At 56.1% G+C, this 22191-nt stretch overlaps 1 protein-coding gene across 6 annotated transcripts in view; it reads right to left on the bottom strand.

Annotated features, from left to right (window-relative positions):
• Nucleotides 1-15321, bottom strand: part of ACTN4 (actinin alpha 4) — a 75280-nt gene extending 59959 nt beyond the window's left edge. For 3 of the 6 annotated variants that reach the window (XM_029064770.1, XM_029064771.1, XM_029064773.1), the window contains exon 1: nt 15068-15229. In XM_029064770.1, the coding sequence (XP_028920603.1) occupies nt 15068-15229 (162 nt within the window). Of the gene's footprint in view, nt 1-15067 lie in introns of all 6 variants that reach the window. The other 3 variants (XM_029064767.1, XM_029064768.1, XM_029064772.2) reach the window with 2 other exon arrangements.
• Nucleotides 15322-22191: the final 6870 nt, after the last annotated feature.

Genomic DNA, 22191 nt, shown 5'->3' with positions numbered 1-22191 from the left:
AATGAAGACCAGAGAAGTAACTCAGCCAACTCAACCAGCAGCAGAGCCGGGATCAGAACCCAGGTCCGGGCTCTCTCCACAAAATCGCGCTGCTCCGTGGGTTACGGTCGACTGGGGACGGTTGCAAAGATCAGACAGAGACAGGGGAAACGACCAAGTATGAGGACCCGGACACAGCGGCCGCGGAGATGAAGTGTACTTTATTTCTATTAACGTCTGTCTCCCCCTCTAGACTGTGAGCTCGTTGTGGGCAGGGAATGGGTCCGCTGACTGTTCTACCGCCCTCTCCCAAGCGCTCAGTACAGTCCTCTGCACCCAGTAAGCGCTCAGTGAATACGACTGAACGAAGGAGGATCAGAGCGCTCGAGGTGCGGGGAGGACCCGAGAGCAGAGGCGACCCGGGAGGGAGGGAGATTAGGGTGGGGGAATGAGGGGGTCAGTCGGGGGAGGCTTCCCGGAGGAGAGGCGGTTTCAGGAGACGGGGAGCCCGGTGGTCCGGCGGACGGAGGGGAAGGGAATTTCCAGGCGGGAGGGTGGCCCTTCCCCCACCCGGGAGCGAGCCTGAATTCTCAAGTTCAAACCACGCTTGGTATGCTCCGCCGAAAAGTGCATTTATTTTTAGGGGAGAAAACGGCCTCCCAGCTCACCCGGAGCCCCTAGCAGACCGTATTTGGCCAGAGGCCGTCTGCAGTGATTTCCCGGGGGGGCCGGGGCGAGTCCTCGGGTCTGCAGTAGACGCCGCCGAGGTGAACGCCGGTCGCCCCCTCCGAGAGCGGCATCGGGGAGGAGGAGTCCACCTCTCCCTCACCTGCTGGACAAAGCCATTCTGTCTCCCGGAACAATGAGCGAACTGTGTCCACGGGGGAGAAGGGGGCGGAAAAGGAGGACCGGCCTCCGGGCGCCAGGGACCCACAGAGCCCCGGCCCGTTCCTTCACCGGACCCATTCCTCAACTCTCCCTCCTCCGGGAGGGTCTGGTCTGGGGGCCCTTAGGCCTTCTCTTAAAGTCCGGGGTCGGCGGTTAAACCCCGAAGGCCGACTTGGCTTCTCCGTTTGGGGCGAGAGGCCGATGGGAGGGGGGGGAGGGCGGGTGAGCCCCTTCCCCCCCGCCGCCACCCCCCCAGCAGCCATTTTGAAGGAGGCCTTTCCGTTTTCCAGTCAGACCCCACCACAGACTTGGCAGTCGGGCCGATCCCCTAGAAAAATGTAGCCGCCTGCCTCGCGCCCGTGCTGCTGTTTACTGTCTGGACGCGTTCCAGCCGCGCCGAAGTCGGGATCGTGACGGCCCGCGAGCCGGACCGGTTACAAGGGCCGATTCATCGGGGCGACGGGGGGGGCGGCCTCGGGAACCGGCCGGTACCTCGGGGGAGGCCGGAGCCCGGGGTCCCGGGCCCCCCGGCTCCCAGTCGGCGTTTCGAAACCTCCCCGCCTCCACGGTCCTCGGGGCCCGGAGCGGACTCCCGACCCGGAAGCGGAGGGAGTCTTCCAAAATGCAGACCGAGCCGAGGCGAGGAAGCCCTCCGTCACGGCATCTGACATTTTGATTATAAGAGCCTTCCACATTTTTACCAACCGGGGGGCGGCGGGGGAGGATCTGGACGTATCGCTGGGATCTGTGGGGAGGCGCTTGGGCGTGAACTCCGCTCGGAGCCCCGAAGGCCGGCCGCTAAGATGGGCTTCACTCTTCGGCTTAGGGTTTGGGGGGGGGGGGGAGAAAAATAAAACATTCAAGGGATGCGGGAAGATTCTGCCCTGCTCAGAAGTCACATAGCTGAGATTCCAACTCAAAAACCCCAGAGACCGGACACATACCGGGAACCAAACCACAACATTTGGGAAAGCGCGCACGCGCGGAGGCACACTCGCACAATCTCCCTCTCTCTCTTTCACACCTAGCCAACGTCAATAAAATGGACCCTGCCTCCGACGAGCCCAACGTCCCGTGGCCCCCCGCGCCAGCGGAGGCCGACTGGCCGCTCACGGCCGAGGAGGCGATCGGCAGTCTTCTTCGGATCTCGCACGGCCGCGTTAAAATCCGAGATCCGGCACGGAGAGGAATCTGGGATTGGCTCAGCCATTCGAGGGCAGGTTCCCCGTGGGCAGGGAAACAGGCCGCCTCTTTTATTTTGGGCTCCCCGAGGCACCGTCCCCGGCGGGTGCTCAATAAATACGACGGCTCGGATTCCGAGACCGGCGCCGGAATGGCCTTGCCCGCCGAGTGGTCACCGGTCGGGCACCTCGATCGCCGGATCCTCTCGGCCTACGACCGTGATGATCGTGATGGGGGGTACTTTTTCCGGCACTTACTACGCGCCAAGCGCATTTCTAAGCGCCGGGGTGGAGACGAGCCAGTCAGGTCCCACATGGGGCTCGCGGTCTAAGTACGAAGGCGAACTCGTTCTGGATCCCCATTTGGCAGATGAGGGAACTGAGGCCCAGGGGGAGCGAAGTGACTCGCCCAAGGTCACACAGCGGGTAATCCCGCCCAGTTCTGGGGAGGTTGATTATCTCGGTGCGTATTTTGGACCGGCCAGCTCATCAGAGCGCTCTGCTTCCTAAAGCCCTGACCATCGGCAAGTTGTTTTTTTATTGAGCGCTTACTCGGTGCAGAGCACCGTGCTGAGCGCTTGGGAGGGTGGAAAATAAGGGAGACGGTAAACGCGTTCCCTGCCCAGACCGAGCTCAGCAGCCGGAGGTCCAACCCCTCTTCTCCGAGAGACCTCGGGGAGCAAGGTGTTCTTTCTCCTCCTGCCTACGACAAACCCGAACCTCCGCAGGGAAGACGGGTGAGTCGAAACGCACGGAGCTCTTTCCCTCTGCCCACCGCTCCGAGACCCGCCCCCGGTTCTCTCCCTGGCACCCCCCGCCTCCCCGATCCCCAAGGATCAAGCGCCGATGGGGTTCTCCGACGTCGGCAACCCATTAATGCCATTTATTAATAACAGTTACATATAATAATTATAATACGCTGGTATCTGTTAAGCGCTCACTGCGTGCCAAGCACTAGGCGCTGGGGTAGATGCAGAGTAACGGGGTTGTCCCATGTGGGGCTCACAGTTTTCATCCCCATTTTAAATGAGGTAACAGGCACAGAGAAGTTAAGTGACCTGCCCAAGGTCACGCAGCTGACAAGTGGCAGAGCCGGGATTAGAACCCATGACCTCTGACTCCCAAGCCCGCAGTCTTGCCACTAGGCCACGCTGCTTATGATACTCCTTGAGCGCTTACTATGTGCCAAGTACTGTTCTAAGCACTGGGGTAGATACAAGTTAAGCAGGTTGGACGATCCCTGTCCCACCTGGGGCTCGGTCTTAATCCCCATTTTCCAGATGAGGTCACTGAGGCCCAGAGAAGTGACATGACTTGTCCATGGTCACACAGCAGACCGGGGGGGGGGGGGGGGGGGGGGCTGCAGGATTAGAACCCAAGTCACTCAATTCATTCAATCGTATTTATCGAGTGCTTACTGTGTGCAGAGCACTGTACTAAGCGCTTGGAAAGCATCATTCAGCAACCAATAGAGACAATCCCTGCCGGGCTCACAGTCTAGAAGGGGGAAAGACAGACATCCTTCTGACTCCCAGGTCTGGACCCTTTCCGCTAGGCCACCCTGCTTCTCGAGCATCGGCTGCACGCACAACACTGTACTAAGCGCTTAGACCTGCACCGCTTTCGGGATTAATAGACATCTTCCCCGCTCCCGTGGAGCTTACGGGATCGCGTCACCGCTCACGACTGTTCCCGAAAGGAGAGTGAGCTCGCTGTGGGCAGGGAATGTGTCTGTTAGATTAAACTCTCCCAAGCGCTTAGTACAGTGCTCTGCACAGAGTAAGCGCTCAATAAATACCAGTGACTGCCTGAGCGCTGGAGCCGGTTCCGGAGGAAGAGTGAACCGTTCGGAGCAAGGACCGTCGGCTTCTCCGGGGCCGGGACTGGATCTCCCACTTGGCTCGGGTGCTCTAAGCCGTGAGCTCGTCGTGGGCCGGGAACGTGTCTGTTACAGTGTTATATCGTACTCTCCCGGGCGCTCAGTACAGTGCTCAATCATTGTATGAATGAAGGAGAGCCTAGTTCCTCGCACTGCTCACGGAAGGTGTGCGGCATCCGACAGAGCTCTCCCCCTCCAGTCTATAAGCTCGTTGTGGGCAGGCAATGTGTCTGCTTATTGTTCTACTGCCCTCTCCCAAGCGCCTAGTACAGCGCTCTGCACATGGTAAGCGCTCACTAAATACAACTGAATGAAGGGAGAGCGTTGGTCTACTGGGGGTGAAGGTGGAGGTGGGGAAAACCCTCCCTGATTTCCAGGAATCAAGAGAGCCGGGGTCCTCCTCACCCCGGCGGTCCCGGGACCCTGGCCCCAGCTTCCGGCCCTGACTTTTAATCGTCCTCTAGACCGTAGGCTCCTCGGGGGCGGGGAACGTGTCTACCCACTCTTATACGGTTAATAACAACAGTAATAGGAATTATGGTACTTATTAAGCACTTACTATGTGCCAAGCGCTGTTCTAAGCGCCGGGGGAGATACAAGGTAATCGGGTTGTCCCACACGGGGTTCCCGTTCTTAATTCCCATTCTGCAGATGAGGTGCCTGAGGCCCAGAGCGGTCAAGTGGCCTGCCCGAGGTCACACAGCAGACGTGTGGTGGAGCGGGGATTAGAACCCAGGTCCTTCGGACCCCCAAGCCCAGGCTCTACTCCCCCAAGTGCTTAGCACAGGGTTTTGCACACAGTCCGCGCTCTATAAATCACCGAGACCACCCAAATCATAAGGGCTCCTTAGCGGTCCTCCAGCCCAGGAGCGGAGAGAAATAAAAATGGTCTCGTTTGACCAGATTTCACTCATCCCGATTCCCACCTGAAGCCAACCACCCTGTCCTCTTTGCTCCGGCCTAAAGCGGCCCGCGGAAAGACTACGGCTGCTTTCCGATTTTTTCCGCTCGACATTCCGAACTGGGATTCCCCAGACAACTTCACTGCGTTCCCTCCACAAAGTGGCCCAGCTTCTCCCGAACAATTGCCGTCGGTTTCCTCTGGGAGACAAAGAACCTGTTCTGCTCTCCTATTTGGAAGGAGAACATTAAAATAAGCCTTTCTCTGGCTTCTCCCCTCCAACATCTCTGCTCCAAACACTCAGCCAGGTGTGTGTGTTGGAGGGGTCGCAACCCGTGGGGGGGGGGGGGGGGCGTGTCTGTTTATTGTTGTACTCTATTCTCCCAATCGCTCGGTACCTGCACACAGTAAGCGCTCAATAAGTAGGACTGAATGAATGGGAGCGGCCGGAAGGCCGGCACTTGGGTGAGAGGCCATCGCGACTGTTCCCTTCAAGGCCCTCGGTTCTTATCTTTCCACAAGAGTGCTGCGTTTGAAGCAGAAGAAAAACACCACAAAGTTGTTACAGTGCCACAGTGGAAGTGCTGAAGTGCCTCGGGGCAAAGATCAATCAAATAGCCGGGGCCGTCAGGACGAGGGCCCCTTCAAATCAAGGGCCGCTGGGCGCTTTCCCTCCCGGAAATCCAGCCCGGCTCAGTGGCAAGAGCCCGGGCTCCGGAGTCAGAGGCCATGGGTTCGAATCCCCGCTCCGCCGCTTGTAGCTGTGTGACTTGGGGCAAGTCACTTCAATTCTCTGGCCCTCGGTGACCTCATCTGGAAGATGGGGACGAAGCCTGGGAGCCCCACGTGGGACAACCGGATCGCCTTGTATCCCCCCAGCGCTTCGACCAGTGCTTGGCACGTAGTAAGCGCTTAACAAATACCACCATTATTATTATGAAATCCACAGGGTTCCAGCGACCTGCTTTCCAACTGCCCCGAAAGGCCGAAGGCCAGAGACACACAGAGACAGAGAGATACGCAAGATTAATATGCGAAAAGCAGTGAGAGCGACAGGTAGGTTAACACCCCCTTTGAATCCACATTTTTTTTTTTTATGGTATTCGGTAAGCACTTCACTAGGAGCCAGGCCCTGAACTGAGCGCTACGGAAAACATAAGCTAATCCGTTCGTTCGGTCGTATCGGTTGAGCACTTAGTGGGTGCGGAGCACTGTATTAAGTGCTTGGGGGTGTACAATGCTGGGAAGCAGCACGGCTCAGTGGCAAGCGCCCGGGCTTGGGCGTCAGAGGTCGTGGGTTCGAATGCCGGCTCCGCCACTTGGCAGCTGTGGGACTGTGGGCAAGTCACTTCACCTCTCTGGGCCTCGGTTCCCTCATCTGTAAAATGTGAGCCTCACGTAGGACCACCTGATGACCCCGTATCTCCCCCAGCGCCTAGAACAGTGCTCTGCACATAGTAAGCGCTTAACAAAGACCAATATTATTATAAACGGGCACACTGCTCGCCCACAACAAGCTTACAGTCTAGGGCGGGGGAAGACAGCCAACAATACAAATAAATTACAGATACGCAGATAGGCGCTGTGGGACCGGAAGGGGGGAGCTAATCAGGTTGGACACAGTCCGTGTCCCACCTAGGGCTCAAGACTATCGACTCCGCTGCACTGCCCCTTCCGAGCGCTTAGTACGGGGCTCTGCACCCAGTAAGCGCCCAATAAAAACGGCTGATGGTTTGGCTCACAGTCTTAATCCCCACTGTACAGTTGAAGGAAGTGAGATACAAAGAAGCGACTTGCCCAAGGTCACGCAGCAGACAGGTGGCAGGGCCGGGATGCGAACCCAGCGCCTCCGACTCCCAGGCCCGGGCTCTTGCCACTGGGCCACGTCGCCTCCTGCGAGCTCACTCTTTGCGAGTTTACTTTTGAGATACATACGATAATCTGGAAGGAAAACGGCAGCCCCTTCTTCTGAGACCTCTCCGCTCGGGGGAAGGAGGGAGGAGAAAAAAAAAGACGTGGCAGAAAAACGCACTAAATGCCGTCGTCCCTCCGGCGAGCATTCCAAAACTTCTCCGTTGCTCGAGGGATGGGGAGGGGGAGGAAACGTCTGAGAGGGAGAACACAACCAAATAAAGGCCCAAGGACCCGGAGAGAGGCGGCACGGGGGGTTACGGGCTAAATTTGGGAGCTTATATTCCCAGAGGGACCCCCGGCTGGATGGACAGCCACATCTGTCGGTTGGATTTTCGCGCAGATTCCGCTTCTTGGTGGTGGAGGGAATAACGATAATCCTAAGTGTGGTATTTTGGGGGAAGCATTCATTACGTTCCGGGCGCTGTACTGAGCGCCGGGGTAGATGCAAGATAGGTTGGAGACAGTCTCTGTCCCACGTAGGGCTCCCAGTCTCGATCCCCATTTTACAGTTGAGGGGACTGAGGTCCAGAGAAGTGAAGGGACTGGTCTAAGACCACCCAGCAGACGGGTGGCGGAACCGGGTTTAGAACCCAGGTCCTTCTGCCTCCCAGGCCCGGGCTCTAGCAGCCATCAGGCCACGCCGCCAGAGAGGTGGAAACGTACGGAAGAAGGTTCCCCCGAAAGGCCAGGCGGGGCGGCGTTTGCCCAACGAGATCAGCCCTTAAGCCCAGACTGGAATTCGAAAATACTGGCTTCACCCTGAGCTGGTGAACCTTGCCCCTTCCCTCCCTAGGGCGTGAACGACCACGGGATGCGGAACTGGGGTCGGGAAGGTACCCGGGACGGGCGTTTTCCCCGGAACTTCAATGGCGTCGCCCCGGCCACGCCTCGAACCCAGCCGGGGGCTATCGGGGACAAGGGGGTCCCGTTTTCATCTCGCTTTTCCGTCCGGAGAGCGGCGGGAGCAGGGAGAAGAGGAGAGGCAGGGCAATTCCCAGAGCACTTATGGGAATCCGGCTTCTTTCGCCTCTCCCTGGAGAGCAGGAACCGGTCTCTGCACCGACAGGCCCGACCGACTCACCTGGCCCGATTTAATAGGTCACCGGTTTCAGTTACCCCGGCCAACAGGACGGCTACCTCGCCACTGCCGGGCTCCTGTTTCCATGAATACGGGTAAACAAGGCCCAGGGAAAAGGGCCTTTGTTATTCCACGGAAATGAATGTAATGGAGAGAAACCTGGCCCGGCCCACGAAAAAACGGGGGCCCTGAGGAGGGGGTGACCGCTCCCTCCTATTTGAGGAGCTCCCGTGGTGTGAGAGCGCTCTGCTGAAATGAGGATGAACGAGTTTTCTCTTGAAGACGGAAGCGGCGTGGCCCGGCGGAAAGAGCCCGGGCCTGGGCGTCCCGGGACAGGGGTTCTAATCCCGGCTCCGCCGCGTCTCTGCCGGGTGACCTCGGGCGAGTCGCTTCTCTGGGCCTCGGTTACCTCGTCGGTAAAAATGGGGATTGAGGCCGTGAGCCCCACCTGGGACAGGGATCGTGCCCGACCTGATTACCTGGTATCCACCCCAGTGCTTAGAACAGCGCGTGACACACAGTAAGCGCTTAAATGCCGGTTATTATTATTAATGAAAGTGCTAAATGACACCGGGGAGAAACCCTGTTAAAGGTTTCCCGGCCCACGAATGATCTCGCGGATCACCAGACGATCAGTGAATCAACCAATGCTATTCACTGAGCGCTTTACTGTGTGCAGAGCACTGGGAAAGCACGACACCCCGGGGTTGCCCAGAACACACAACCCCCCCAAAACTCCACGCGCTACTCCGGCCTCTCTGGACGCTCTCGATGTGACCCCCCTCCTTGAGGGCGGAGTTCGTGACTATTAACTGAACGGCACCGGGCTCTCCCAAGCACTTAGAAGAGCGTGCGCGCTCTGTAAGTGCTTGACAAATACTGACTGAAGCGGAGGGAAGTGAGCTGATCGAGCTTTTGGTTCGAGATGACTCTTTCGGGAAGGGGAGGGGAGTCCTACTGTACATGTAGAGGCAGATTTCTCGAGCCCGGAAGCTTGCTGCGGGCAGGGAATGTCGCTCTCGTTGTAGAGTACTTTCCCAAGCGCTCGGCACAGTGCCCTGCACACAGCAAGCTCTCAATAAATACCACTGAATGCTTTCGAGCCAGGGGCTGCAACAAAAGGCATTTCCTCCGCGAAGGAGCCTCCCCCTCTAGATCGTCAGCTCAGTTTGGGCAGGGAACGTGTTTACCGACTCTCATATTTTGGTAGAGTGCTCTGCGCACAGTAAGCGCTCCCTAAATGCCATTGCTGATTATTTCTTTCGGGGCTGGGCTGCTTTCAGCTGTCACTCTAATCCAGCCCTGCAAAAGCCCACCATCGCTCACTAAACCCTAATCTCCGGAGGCTGAGGGGCTACCAGGTTCACTCCCCACAGCTGAACGGGAGTATGAGGAGGGGGGCGGGGAGTCTGCCGTCTTAGAAAAAAGTCCCCGAGGAGGGACGAAGAGTTGCCGAGGGCTACCGTCTTTACGAAGGGGCCATTTTGTCAGCAGTCTTCCACTCCGGCTCCCTCATCTGGGTCACCGGGACCCGAGCCCCGTAAATTTCAGGTCTAACGGGGGGCCCCATCCCCCAGCAGTGTCCGGCCACGGACCGGGAAACGGGCTGAGGCACCTTCTAGGCTCCAGCGACCTTTTCCCGAGCGGGGTTACTGTCAGGACACCACCCGCGGGGTCCCGGGGCTGCCAGGCTCCTGTTTCCGCCTCAGGGTCAGAAAATGGCCGGCCCCCGCGGTCCACCTGTTAGCTCCAGGCTGACCGGGTTCTAACGCAAGTCTGCGCTCTCGTGAATCCTTGAGTTTCACCTCCTTGCCTTTCCTGAACTGCGTGCTTAGGACAGAGCTCTGCACACCGTGAGCGGCTCAGCAGACGCCACTGATTAATGGCATTTCTTTGGGTCTCAGTTTCCTCTCTGTAAAAGGGACTCACAGCCTTGATCCCAGTTTGACAGTGGAGGTGACTGAATCCCAGAGAAGTGAAGTCACCAGCCCAAGGTCACACAGCAGACAAGTGGTGGAGCCGGGTTCGGGAGCCAGGTCCCAGGTCGGGGGCTCTGACCAACTAGGATAATTATCATCATCATCATTACTCTAAGCCCTGTCCTTTCGGCAGTTCCCACGGGGCAGACCACTTAGGGCGGCAAGAATTCCCGGACGCCACTGACTCCGCCTCCAATTCCCATCTCCTATTCCAAAGGGTGGGCCAGACACGGTGCCCGTCGAGGGAAGGGGGCAGGGCAAGCCTCTGGGCGCAGTCACCTCGAGCGGAGGAACCCGCCCTCCCCCAGCTCCGGGACGGTCCCCCGTCTCTCCCCGCTCGGACCGTCGGGGGGACCCCGGGACTCCGGGCGACCGCTACACGGTTCTGACCGGCGCCCGGGGGGCGAGCCGCCCTGCGCCTTCACACCCTGGAGGAACATCCCCGTTCAATAATCTGATCGATGCTCCACCCGGTCACCGGTGGGGCCCAACCCAAGAACGCCCGGGACTTTAAACGTCTCATAAACATTCCTGGATCCTACCCATCCTTAAGGGCGGTGGCTTGGTGTCCGTTCTCCTGCCCTCTCCCAAACGCTCGGTACGGTGCTCCCCACATACTAAGCGCTCAATAAACACGACTGACTCGGATCCAAACAAGAGTCCGATCCTCCCGCAGGCCGAGAACGTTAGCGGAATCGTCTTCTCACACCCCCTTCGTCCTCCCCTACCTCCCGCTCCTCTTCCTCCCCCCTTCCCACGTTGGCAAAACCGCCTGGAACTGACATCCCCCGGCCAGCTCTGAAACCGGGAGGCAATTAAGATAATGTAACAAAATAACAGATGGCCACCTGGAGGTCTTCGGCGGCAGCCTGGAAAAAAAAAAAAAAAAAGCCCTACCGTCTAAAAAAAGCCCATCACCACCTGAGACTTCAAATAATTAACCACCTCGTATAACTTGCAACATCAGCAAAAGGTAGGACTGAACCCTGGCCTTTTCGCTGCCGAAACCACCCGGGAGCGGCCGGTCCAATAAGACCCGCCCCCGGCTCTGTGGAGAGGACTGGGTTACTGCCCCGGGCTCTGCGAGGAAGGGGGTGAGGGGCCGGGAGGGGGGAGGTTTCCGCCCTGGCAACTCAAAAAGCTCAGGTCGGGGGAGACGGAAGCCGTTTCGAAGGCCAGCTTTAATAAGGTCGCTCCGTGTGTGTGCGTTTGCGCACGGGACGACGACGCACTTCTATTTCCCAGTAGTGACAGAGCTCCCCCGCCGAAAAAAATGCGATGGCGTATTTCCCCGGACGGCCACCCTGTAGGGACCAGATAACTCTCCTCCCGGGGAGGAGGTCCTCTTTCCCAGAGCTTTATGAGCAGGGTGGGGCCTTCTGCAAACGGCAGAGTTAAGAGCGTAAACTCCCCGTGGACAGGGTGGCTTCTTTATTCTAATTTCTTCCGCTCTCCGCCCAGCGCACCCCACCCCGTGGGCCGCCGCTAATCCATCGACGGCATCGCTGATCCGTCGCCGGGGCTCGGAAGAGGACCAGACCGGGGCCGGCGCCGCTCGTTCGACTCCCCTCTCCCAGTGCTCCGCGCACGGGAAGCGCTCGATAAATACGACGGAGAGCAATCGATCGTACCTACTGAGCCTTAGTCCGTGCGGAGCACCGTCCCGAGCACTTGGGAGAGTACGGTACAACAGAAGCGGGAGGCACGATCCCTTTGAAGTCTCGAGAGTGACTACTATCATTACTAGTAGAACTAGGGAAGAGGCAGAAGAGAGAGTCGGAGATTTTGGCTCTCCCTTGCCCGTCTCCCACCCACGGCGATAACGACATCCCATCCTCCCGTCTCCCGATCCAGAGGACCGTGCTCACGGCTTCCGACTGGGACGCTTAAAAGCACGCGTCTCCTCCGGCTTCTCCCCTGCGAGAAAATGGTGCCCGACTCCCGAGAGGAAAAATCGACGGCCTTCTCACACCTCCTTCGTCCAAAGCGGCACGTTTCACAAAGTTGGAGGGGGGCGGGGAAGGGAGGGGAAAAAACCATCTTTCTGTCGCTCTTTTCATTCCTTCGCTCGAGGGTTTAGGGTCTCTTTTTTTCTTTCAGCAGGGGACAGGACTAAGCGGAAGCACACCCAGTAAAGCGATTTTTTTTTTTCCCCGGGGGAACTGCAACGGGCAAATATCGGCAGGGAGGTAAAGAAACATGGAGAAACTGCCCTTTTATCGAGGCTTCTAAGCAGCTGTTGGCAAAGCCCAGGCCGGCCACTGGTGCCACCCTCTAAATCAGCTTTGATTATAAACCCAGGTTACGGAGTTGTGTAACGCCCATGGAGATCCGGGAAAGGAGGAAGGAGGAGGGGTGGAGAGAGGACAGGTCATCGTTCCAACACCCCTGGGGGCGGCTCCCCCAGAGCTGGGTAGGGCAGAGTGACCAGGGCTATCAGTTAGATGCCCCAGTTCCCAAATGGGGGTGGGGGGGGGGGGCTACAGATCTGGGGCTTTGGGCTCAAGACCCCAGGGAGATTGAGGAAAGGGGGAGGGGATCGTCGAGTTGGACTCCTGGTCATTCATTCATATTTACTGAGCGCTCGCGGTGCGCAGAGCACTGTAGTAAGCGCTTGGAATGGACAATCCGGCAACAGATAGAGACGATCCCTGCCCAACGACGGGCTCACAGTCTAAAAGGGGGGGAGAGGCATCCAAACAAGCAGTCAGGCATCGATACCATCAAAATAGATAAATAGAAGCATAGATATATACCCATTATTAATAAGAGAGAGTAATATAGCGTATTTATATACAAATATATAGTGTAGATATATAAATATACGTAAGTGTTGTGGGGAGGGGAAGGGGGTAGAGCAGAGGGAGGGAGTGGGGAGACGGGGGTTCACATAATCTGTGATATTTAGGGAGCGCCTACTTGTATGCAGAGCTCTGTATTGAACGCTTCCAGGGGGCACGCCGTTCCCCCCCCCGGTGTGGCTTCCGGCCTCCCCGAACCCACGACTTTCACAAAACTCCCTGCTCACCCCCTCTCTGTCCACCCCCCTCCCCAGCTCACCTTTTCGATCGTATCGACTGAGAGCCTACTACGTGCAGAGCACTGTCCTAAGCGCTCGGAACGTACAGTTCGGCAAAAGATAGAGACCATCCCTGCCCGACGGGCTCCCAGTCTTTTTCCTGAGACCCCCCCCACCCCGGCAGCCCCTCGACAACCCCCTCCCCATATCGAGGGTCCCCGCTTTTTAATGATAGCCGGTAAACGCTTGCTACGTGCCAGGCACCGTGCTAAACTCTGGGGCTGATAGAAGGAAATCCGTTTGGACACGACCACCCCCCCCCAGTCCCACATGGGGAGGGGGCTCCCCGCCTTCACTGCCCTCAAACCGGGGCCCCCCGAGGAGTTACGTGACTCGCCCAAGGTCACCCAGGATTAGAACCCGGGTCCTCTTCAAGGACCAAAGAGCCCGGGCTTGGGGGAGTCGGAAGTCATGGGTTCAGATCCGCCCCCACCTCGGCCGCTTGCCGGCTGGGTGACTCTGGGCGAGTCACTTCACTGGGCCTCAGTGACCTCGTCTGTAAAATGGGGGTGAAGCCTGGGAGCCCCACGGGGGACCAGCTCATCAGCTCGTATCCTCCGCAGCGCTTTTAATAATAATGATAATAATAATGATGGCATTTAAGTGCTTACTCTGGATCAACCGCTGTTCCAAGTGCTGGGCCCAGAGCAAGCGCTTAATATTATTATTATTATTCTATATTAAGCGCTTATTATGGGACAAGCACTGTTCTAAATGCTGGGCCCAGAATAAGCGCTTAACAAATATTGTTATTATTCTATATTAAGCGCTTACTATGTGCCAAACACTGTTCTAAATGCTGGGCCCAGAGTAAGCGCTTAACCAATATTGTTATTATTACATATTAAGCGCTTACTATAGGGAGAAGCAGCCTGGTTTAGCGGAAAGAGCCCGGGCTTGGGAGTCAGAGGTCATGGGTTCGAATCCCGACTCCTCCACCTATCAGCTGTGAGACTGTGGGCAAGTCACCTCTCTGAGCCTCAGTTCCCTCCTCTGCAAAATGGGGGTGAAGACGGTGACCCCCACGGGGACATCAGGTTGTCTCACGTGAGGCTCCCAGTTAATCCCCATTTTCCAGATGAGGTCACTGAGGCCCAGAGAAGTGACTTGCCCACAGTCACCCAGCAGACAAGTGGCAGGCCCGGGACTCGAACCCAGGACCTCTGACTCCCAAGCCCGGGCTCTTGCCACTGAGCCACGCCTATAATAATAACGTCGGTATTTGTTAAGCGCTTACTATATGCCGAGCACTGTTCTAAGCGCTGGGGGAGATACAGGGTCATCAGGTTGTTCCCCCTGAGGCTTATAAAGTATAGTAATATAAATGCTATAGTAGAACAATATAACTGTTATAGTATAATAAAATAACGATATGTAATATTGTAATAATATATGTAATAATGTCAATATTATAATAATATAACACGCAATGATATCAATGTTGTAGTAATATATGAGTATATTGTATATTATATTGTTGTATAATAAACTTATTAATATGCAATGCCATGATTATATTATACATTATATTATAGTTTTAGAATGAACTTATTGGTATTATAATGGTATATGAAGTTATATTATAGTATTATAATAAACTTATGAATATCATGATATATATTACACTATAATAAACTTATTGATATTGTAATGATAGATGAATGTATTATAAATTATAGTACCATAATATATCTATTATTATAACAGTATGTGATTATATTATGGTATGATGATAAACTTATTAATATCACGATGATAGATGACCATATTGTATATCGTATTGTGTTATAATAAACTTACTGCTATTATAATGCTATATGATTATATTATATATTATAGTATTATAATGAACTTGATCTAGAATGATATAGTATTATAATAAACTTATTGATATTATAATGGCATACGATTATATTACAGCATTATAATAAGCTTATTATTATAGCGCTATGATTATACTATGGTATTATGATAAACTTATTAATATTGCGATGGTAGGTGATCATATGGCATATCGTATTATTGGGTCATACTAAACCTATTGAGACCGTAAGGCTACACGATCGTATTATCGATTGCATTATTGTATGCTACTAAACCTCTTACTATTATAGTGCGGTACGATTCTATTATTAAGATAAAGTATAATACGGTTGCATCTGAGCGCTAGTAGGCCGGGGCCCCCTGACCTTGCGCTGCTGCTTCTCCCAGGCGGGGTCGAGCAGCAGGTCCCGGTCCCAGTCGTCCTCCTGAGCCATGTAGTCCCCTCCTCCGCCGCCGCCGCCGGCGCCGTTGCCGCCGCTGCTGGGTCCGTACTGGTAGGACTGGTTGGCCGCGTGGTAATCCACCATCGCCGCCGCCGGTGTGCGTCCCCTCCGTCGCTGTGGAGCGCTGCCCGACCGCCCGACCGCCCGACCGCCTCCCGCCGCCTCGGCTCCCCCACGGTTAGTCCGCCCTCGCCCGCCCGCCCGCCTCCCCTAGGGCGCAGGCGCCGCCCTCCCCGCCCACCGCGCCTGCGCCCACCCACCCCTGACGTCATCCGAGACGCCCTCCCCGCCCGCCGCGCCTGCGCCGTCCCCCGGCGCTCCGCCCCGACCCCGCCCGACGTCATCCGAGACGCCCGCCCCCTGGGGGCGCGGGCACCGCCTCCACCCCGCCCGCCCTGACGTCATGCGAACCGCCCTCCCGCCCTCTGCGCCTGCGCCGCCCCCAGCGCTCCTCCCCCGCCCCGACGTCTTCCTCACCGCCCGCCCACTTAGTGCTCGAGCGCCACCCTCCAGCTCACTGCGCCTGCGCCGCTCCAACACTCCTCCTCCCCCCCAGAGCTCAGGCACCGCCCTCCCCGCTCACTGCGCCTGCGCCATCCCCAACACTCCTCCCCCCAGGGCTCAGACACCACCACCCCCAGCTCACCGCGCCTGCGCCGCTCCAACACTCCTCCCCCCCGTGCTCAGGCACCACCCTCCACGCTCACTGCGCCTGCGCCGTCCCCAACCCCTCCCCCGTCATCCTCACCGGCCCCCCTTTATGGCGCAGGCGCAACTGTCCCAGCTGACTGCGCCTGCGTCGTCCCCAACACGGCGCCCCACCCCCCACCCCCGGGCATGCGCGCCTGCCCCGCACAGCGCCTCCCCCGGCCTGTGAGCGCTCCTGCACCCTGCGCGCCCCCAGCTTCACAGCCAGGGTTGCAGAGCCCGGGGGCCGGGTTTTCTTTTCTTTTTTATTTAAGAAAAACGTTATTTCTGTTTTGTTTCGCCCTACTATATTTGTTAACCGCCTACTGTGTACTCGATCTCCTCTATCTCGCCGCCGTCCTCTCGCCCACATCCTACCTCCGGCCCGGAAGGCCCTCCCTCCCCATATAATAATAAGAATTACAGTGTTTGTTCAATCTAGTCAATCGTTTTCATTAAGCGCTTACTGTGGGCAGAGCACTGTACTAAGCGCTTGGAATGGACAATGGGGCAACAGATAAGCGCTATGTGCCAAGCACTGTTCTAAGCGTTGGGGTAGATAGGTCATCAGGTTGTCATTCATTCAATCATATTTATTGAGCGCTACTATGTGCAGCGCACTGTACTAAGCGCTTGGAATGGACAATTTGGCAACAGGCGGGGCACCCAGTCTTCATCCCCATTTTACGGACGAGGGAACGGAGGCCCAGAGAAGTCAAGTGACTTGCCCAAGGTCACACAGCAGAAAAGTTGGGATTAGAACCTAGGTCCTTCTCCGTGCTCATGCGACCCAGAGGGGAGGGTGAATAAGGGGGGGGGGGGCAACGAGAAGCAGTGTGGCCTAGCGGAAAGAGCACGGGCCTGGGAGTCAGAAGGACCCAGGTTCTAATCCCGGTTCTGCCATCCGCTTGCTGTGTGACCTTGGACGAGTCACTTCACTCCTCTGTTTCCTCAGCTGTAAAATCGAGAGTCGATATCTGCCCCCCCTCCTCTTTAGACTGCGGCCCTCACGCGGGACAGGGACCGTAACCACCCTAATTAATCTGTACCTACCCCAGAGCTGAGAACAGCGTTTGATACATCGTAAGCGCTTAACAGACACCTTGAAAAAATCAGTCAGGGTGGGCTTCCTGGAGGAGAGACGATTTTTGCAGGACTTTGAATACGGGGAGAAGGGTGGTCTGTTGGGTTTGAAGGAGGAGGGAGGTCTTGAACAAGGGGTCAGTGGCACGTGGCTACCAACTCTATGGGATTGTACTGTCCCAAGCGCTTAGTACAGTGCTCTGCTCGCAGTAAGCGCTCAATAAATACGACTGACTGATTGATGGAGGTTCCGTGAGTAGGTTGATGCTCCACGCTGGGGCCTAGGCAAGAGAAGAGAGGACAGGTAGGGCGGTGGGAAGCTCAATTTCTCTTTGAACTGATTTTTGGCCCGCTCCCCCTCCGCCCTTCACGAATATTCCTCACTTAACCTTTACATCCTTCTCTTTGTGAAGCAGCTTGGAATATTCCAAACTACTTGCGCTGCCTCCTCCTCCTTTCGGGACCCCCCCAGGCCGAGGGGCCCAGGACAGGCAGTGATCTCGGGGCGCCCTTCAAAACCCCTTCCCTCCTCTAAGCCCACCCGTCCAGCCCACACGCGTAACTTCTATTTATCTATTTTGATGCTATCGATGACCCTCTCCCCAGATTGTCTCAATCTGTTGCCCAATTGTCCTTTCCAAGCGCTTAGTCCAGTGCTCTGCACGCAGCGAGCGCTCAATAAATACGATTGAAGGAATGAATCCCTTGCTCCGCCGTGCCCCAGCCTCATTCCGGTCTCACTGGTCTCCGACCTCTTGCTCACACCCTTCCCTCTCCCTGGAACTCCTTCCTCTTTCTTCGGGCAGCCGGAGAATTTCCCCGGTTAATCCCTCACCTCCCCCCGCCCAAATCGATCAATCGGAGGTATTTAATGAGCGCTTTCTGGGTGCAGAGCACTGTACTAAGCCCCTGGGAGAATACAATATAACAGAGGCGGTAGACACGTGAGTTGGCGGGCAACTCCCCCCTTCCCCCCAACAACTGCTGCTTCTGCTCTTCTGTCTTTTCTATAATAATAATAATGTTGGTATTTGATAAGCGCTTACTATGTGCAGAGCACTGTTCTAAGCGCAGGGGGAGATTTACAAGGGTGATCAGGTTGTCCCACGGGAGGCTCCCAGTGTTCATTTCCATTTTCCAGATGAGGTCACTGAGGCCCAGAGAAGCGGAGTGACTTGCCCACAGTCACCCAGCTGACAAGGGGCCGAGCCGGGATTCGAACCCATGCCCTCTGACTCCCAAACCCTTGCTCTTTCCACCGAGCCGCGCTGCTTCTCTAGACACTTGGGGAGTCGCGCATCCCCGCCCTAGAATTTACGAGCACATAATAATAATAATACTTTTGGTATTTGTTGAGCGCTTACTATGTGTCAGGCACCGCATTAAGCGCTGGGATGGATCCGAGCGAATGGGGTTGGACGCCCAGTGGGGCTCAGTCTCTGATCCCCATTTTACAGACGAGGTAACCGAGGCACAGAGAAGCGAAGTCACTTGCTCAAGGTCACACGGCAGATAAGTGGCGGAGCCGCGATTAGAGCCCCTTGTCCTTCTGACTCACGTTACCTTTGAACTCTTGCTTCCTCCTCCCTATAATTTTATTTTAGGGTTTATCGTCTCCACAGATCTTCGAGATCAGGGCCAACGCATGGACTGACTCTGTGGGGTTATTCTCAGGAGACTCCGTGGACTTTCAACGCTCAATAAATTCAATCGATCGATCGACTCCCTGTTATTCTCAGGAGACTCCGCGGAATTTCAACGCTCAATAAATTCAATCGATCGATGGACTCCCTGCCCGTTGTTTCCCCTCCCCCTTGCCCTGAAGGTAAAACAGGGGCAACCGAGGCTGCGGTAGGAAGGATTTACAGTTCCGCTGAAGGGAGCCCGCGTTCAGGTGTCCTTTCATACTAATGCTACTAGTAATAATAATAATAATAACGATTATGGTATTTCTTGAATGCTTACGAGGTGCCAAGCCCTGTACTAACCACTAACCACCGATTCGAGATCACCGGTCCCTGTCCCACATGGGGCTCCCGGCCTGGGAGAACAGGTATTTAATCTCCACCTTACAGATGAGGAAACCGAGAGGGCCGAGTGACCTCCGACGTCCCCGAGGACAAACGGCGGCCAAATGGTGGAGCTGGGATAATAATAATAATAATGTTGGTATTTGTTAAGCGCTTACTATGTGCAGAGCACTGTTCTAAGCGCTGGGATAGACACAGGGTCATCAGGTTGTCCCACACAATAATAATAATAATAATGTTGGTATTTGTTAAGCGCTTACTATGTGCGGAGCACTTTTCTAAGCGCTAGGGGAGACACGGGGGAATCAGGTTGTCCCACATGGGGCTCACAGTCTTAATCCCCATTTTACAGATGGGGTAACTGAGGCCCAGAGAAGTGAAGTGACTTGCCCACAGTCGCACAGCTGACAAGGGGCAGAGCCGGCATTCCAACTCATGACCTCTGACTCCAAAGCCCATGCTCTTTCCACTGAGCCACACATGAGGCTCCCAGTCTTCATCCCCATCTTACAGATGAGGGAACTGAGGCCTAGAGAAGTGAAGTGACTCACCCAAGGTCACACAGCTGGACCTTTCGACTCCCAGGTCCTTGCTCTACCCACTACGCTTCTGCACGCGGTAAGCGCTTAATAAGTCCGACTGACTGACCGACTTTCGGGAGCCCTCGGTGTCTCCCTTTGCCCATTAGCGTTTCCGTTGGGACTTTCGCCCCGGCCCCGCCAGAAACGCTCCAACGGGGAGAGGCCCCACGTCCTCTCGGAGACGCCCCGGGCGTGGCGGAAAAGCCGCCCCTGCCTTCCTCGGCCACCGAGCAAGCCCTGTTCCAGTGGAAGGAGGGCGAGGCTTCCTGGCTAAACTGGGCCTTGCCCCCCACCCGACCCCAGCCAGGCCCAGTTTACGCCCTCAAAATAATAATTACGGCACTTATTCATTCATTCACTTGTATTTATTGAGTCCGCACTGTGTGCAGAGCACTGGGCTAAGCACTTAGGAGAGTTCAACAACCAAAAGACAGTGTTAAGCGCTTACTATGTGCCAAGGACTCTCCTAAGCGCTGGGGGAGACACAAGTTAATCAGGGTGGGCACAGTTCCTGTCCCGCCCGGGGCTTCCGCTCTTAATCCCCATTTTACGGATGAGGTAAACTGAGGTCCGGAGAAGTGAAGCGACTGGCCCGAGGCCCCAGAGCAAATGGCGGGGCCCGGGATTAGAACCCATGACCACCTGACTGCCAGGTCTGTGCTCTACCCACCACGCTCCGACAGGGCTGGTCCCCTCCCCTCAGCGCCGTGCTCAATTGTATATATTTTTATTACCCTATTTATTTTGTTAATGAGGTGTCCATCCCCTTTGATTCTATTTATTGCTCTTGTCTTGTTTTTATCCGTCCGTCTCCCCCGATTAGACCGTGAGCCCGTCACTGGGCAGGGATTGACTCTATCTGTTGCCGGATTGTCCGTTCCAAGCGCTTAGTACAGTGCTCCGCACATAGTAAGCGCTCAATAAATACTACCTGAAAGGAAAAGAAAGGCTCACAGCCCAAGTAGGAGGGACAACAGGGAGTGAAAAGTCGTTTTACAGATGAGGAAACTGAGAGGCAGAGAAGCGGCCTGTTTATTGTCCACTGTGCTCTCCCAAGCGCTTAGTAGAGTGCTCTGCACCCAGTAAGCGCTCAATAAATACGACTGAGGGACGGGAATAAGAGATTCCGGGTGTCCCGGACACCGACCCGGGGTGCAGCTCGGAGGGAGCGTCAGGGGCGTTGGTCGGAGGAGGGAGGTGGTTTTCAAAAGAGGCGTCAGCTAGAGGCCTCTAATTGCTGGTTCTAATTGGGACGGGCCAATTTTTTTTATCCCACTTTTCTTTTTAAATGGTATTTTTTAGGCGCTTACTATGTTCATGCATTCAACCGTATTTATTGAGCGCTTACCGGGCGCAGAGGACTGTATTAGGGCTTGGGGAAATACGACAACAAGCAGTGACGGGCCCTGCCCGCGGTGAGCTCCCGGCCTAGAGGTCGGCGTGGCTAGTGGATAGAGCCCCGGCTTGGGAGTCAGAGGTCATGGGTTCGAATCCCGGCTCTGCCGCCTGGCAGCCGGGTGACCGCGGGGAAGTCACTTCACTTCTCTGGGCCTCATTTCCCTCATCTGTCAAGTGGGGATGAAGACTGGGAGCCTCACGAGGGACAACCTGATGACCCTGGATCTCCCCCCGCGCTTAGAACAGTGCTCCGCACATAGTAAGCGCTTAACAAATGCCAACATTATTATTACAGAAGCCCGGCTCCTCCGCTTGCCCTGCTGTGTGATCTTGATTCTATTTATCTTGATTCTATTTATTGCCACTGTTCTTGTCTGTCCCTGTCCTCCGATTAGACCGTGAGCCCGTCAAAGGGCAGGGACTGTCTCTATCTGCTACCGATTTGTCCATTCCAAGCGCTTAGGACAGTGCTCTGCACAGAGTAAGCGCTCAATAAATACTATTGAATGAATGAGCGGATCTTGGCCAAGTCACGTCATTACCCTGTGCTCAGTTACCTCGTCTGTAAAATGGGGATTGCTAATAAGGTTGGTATCTGTTAAGCGCTTACTCTGTGCAGAGCACCGTTCTAAGCGCTGGGGGAGATGCGGGGTCATCGGGTCGTCCCACGTGAGGCTCCCGGTTAATCCCCATTTTACAGATGAGGGAACTGAGGCACAGAGAAGTGACGAGCACGACGTGGGCCACGGACCGTGTCAGGCCAGTTTACCTCGTACCTGCCCCAGTGCTTAGTACAGGGCCCGTCACGTAGTAAGAGCTTAACCAATATCCCAATGGTGATGATCCTCCCCCGGGGCAGCGCCCCGGCCCGGCCCAAGCGAGGGGCCCTTCTTGGTGGGTCCCGTGTTCCAGACACCTCCTTGGACCCCGGGCTCTGGGGACCCCGAGTCGGAGCCGGGGGCGTCCCCCCAACCCAGAGCGGGGCGGAGGGCCAAGCAGGCCGTTTCTCTGACGCCAGCCGGGCCCGCACGTTCCGCAGACGCTCCGTCACGACCGGGCCGGGGCCGGGGCCCTGGCACGCGAGCCGGTGGCGTCCCCCGCAGCGTCTCCCAAGGGCGCCTCCTTTCATCCCCGGAGTGGGATCCGGGCGGGGTGGCTTCTCCGGGCCCGAGCACCGCCATCCGCGCCTCTCCACCGGACGCTTGTGCCAGAGAGGGGAGGCAAGGGCTTTGGGACCCGGGAGTCCAGGTGCCGCACCCTAATAACA

This window comes from Ornithorhynchus anatinus, chromosome 5 (genome assembly GCF_004115215.2).
Source record: "Ornithorhynchus anatinus isolate Pmale09 chromosome 5, mOrnAna1.pri.v4, whole genome shotgun sequence".
In the NCBI taxonomy this organism is placed as follows: domain Eukaryota; kingdom Metazoa; phylum Chordata; class Mammalia; order Monotremata; family Ornithorhynchidae; genus Ornithorhynchus; species Ornithorhynchus anatinus.
Note: the sequence above shows the minus strand (reverse complement) of the source record. Positions and strands in the feature narration are given on the sequence as shown.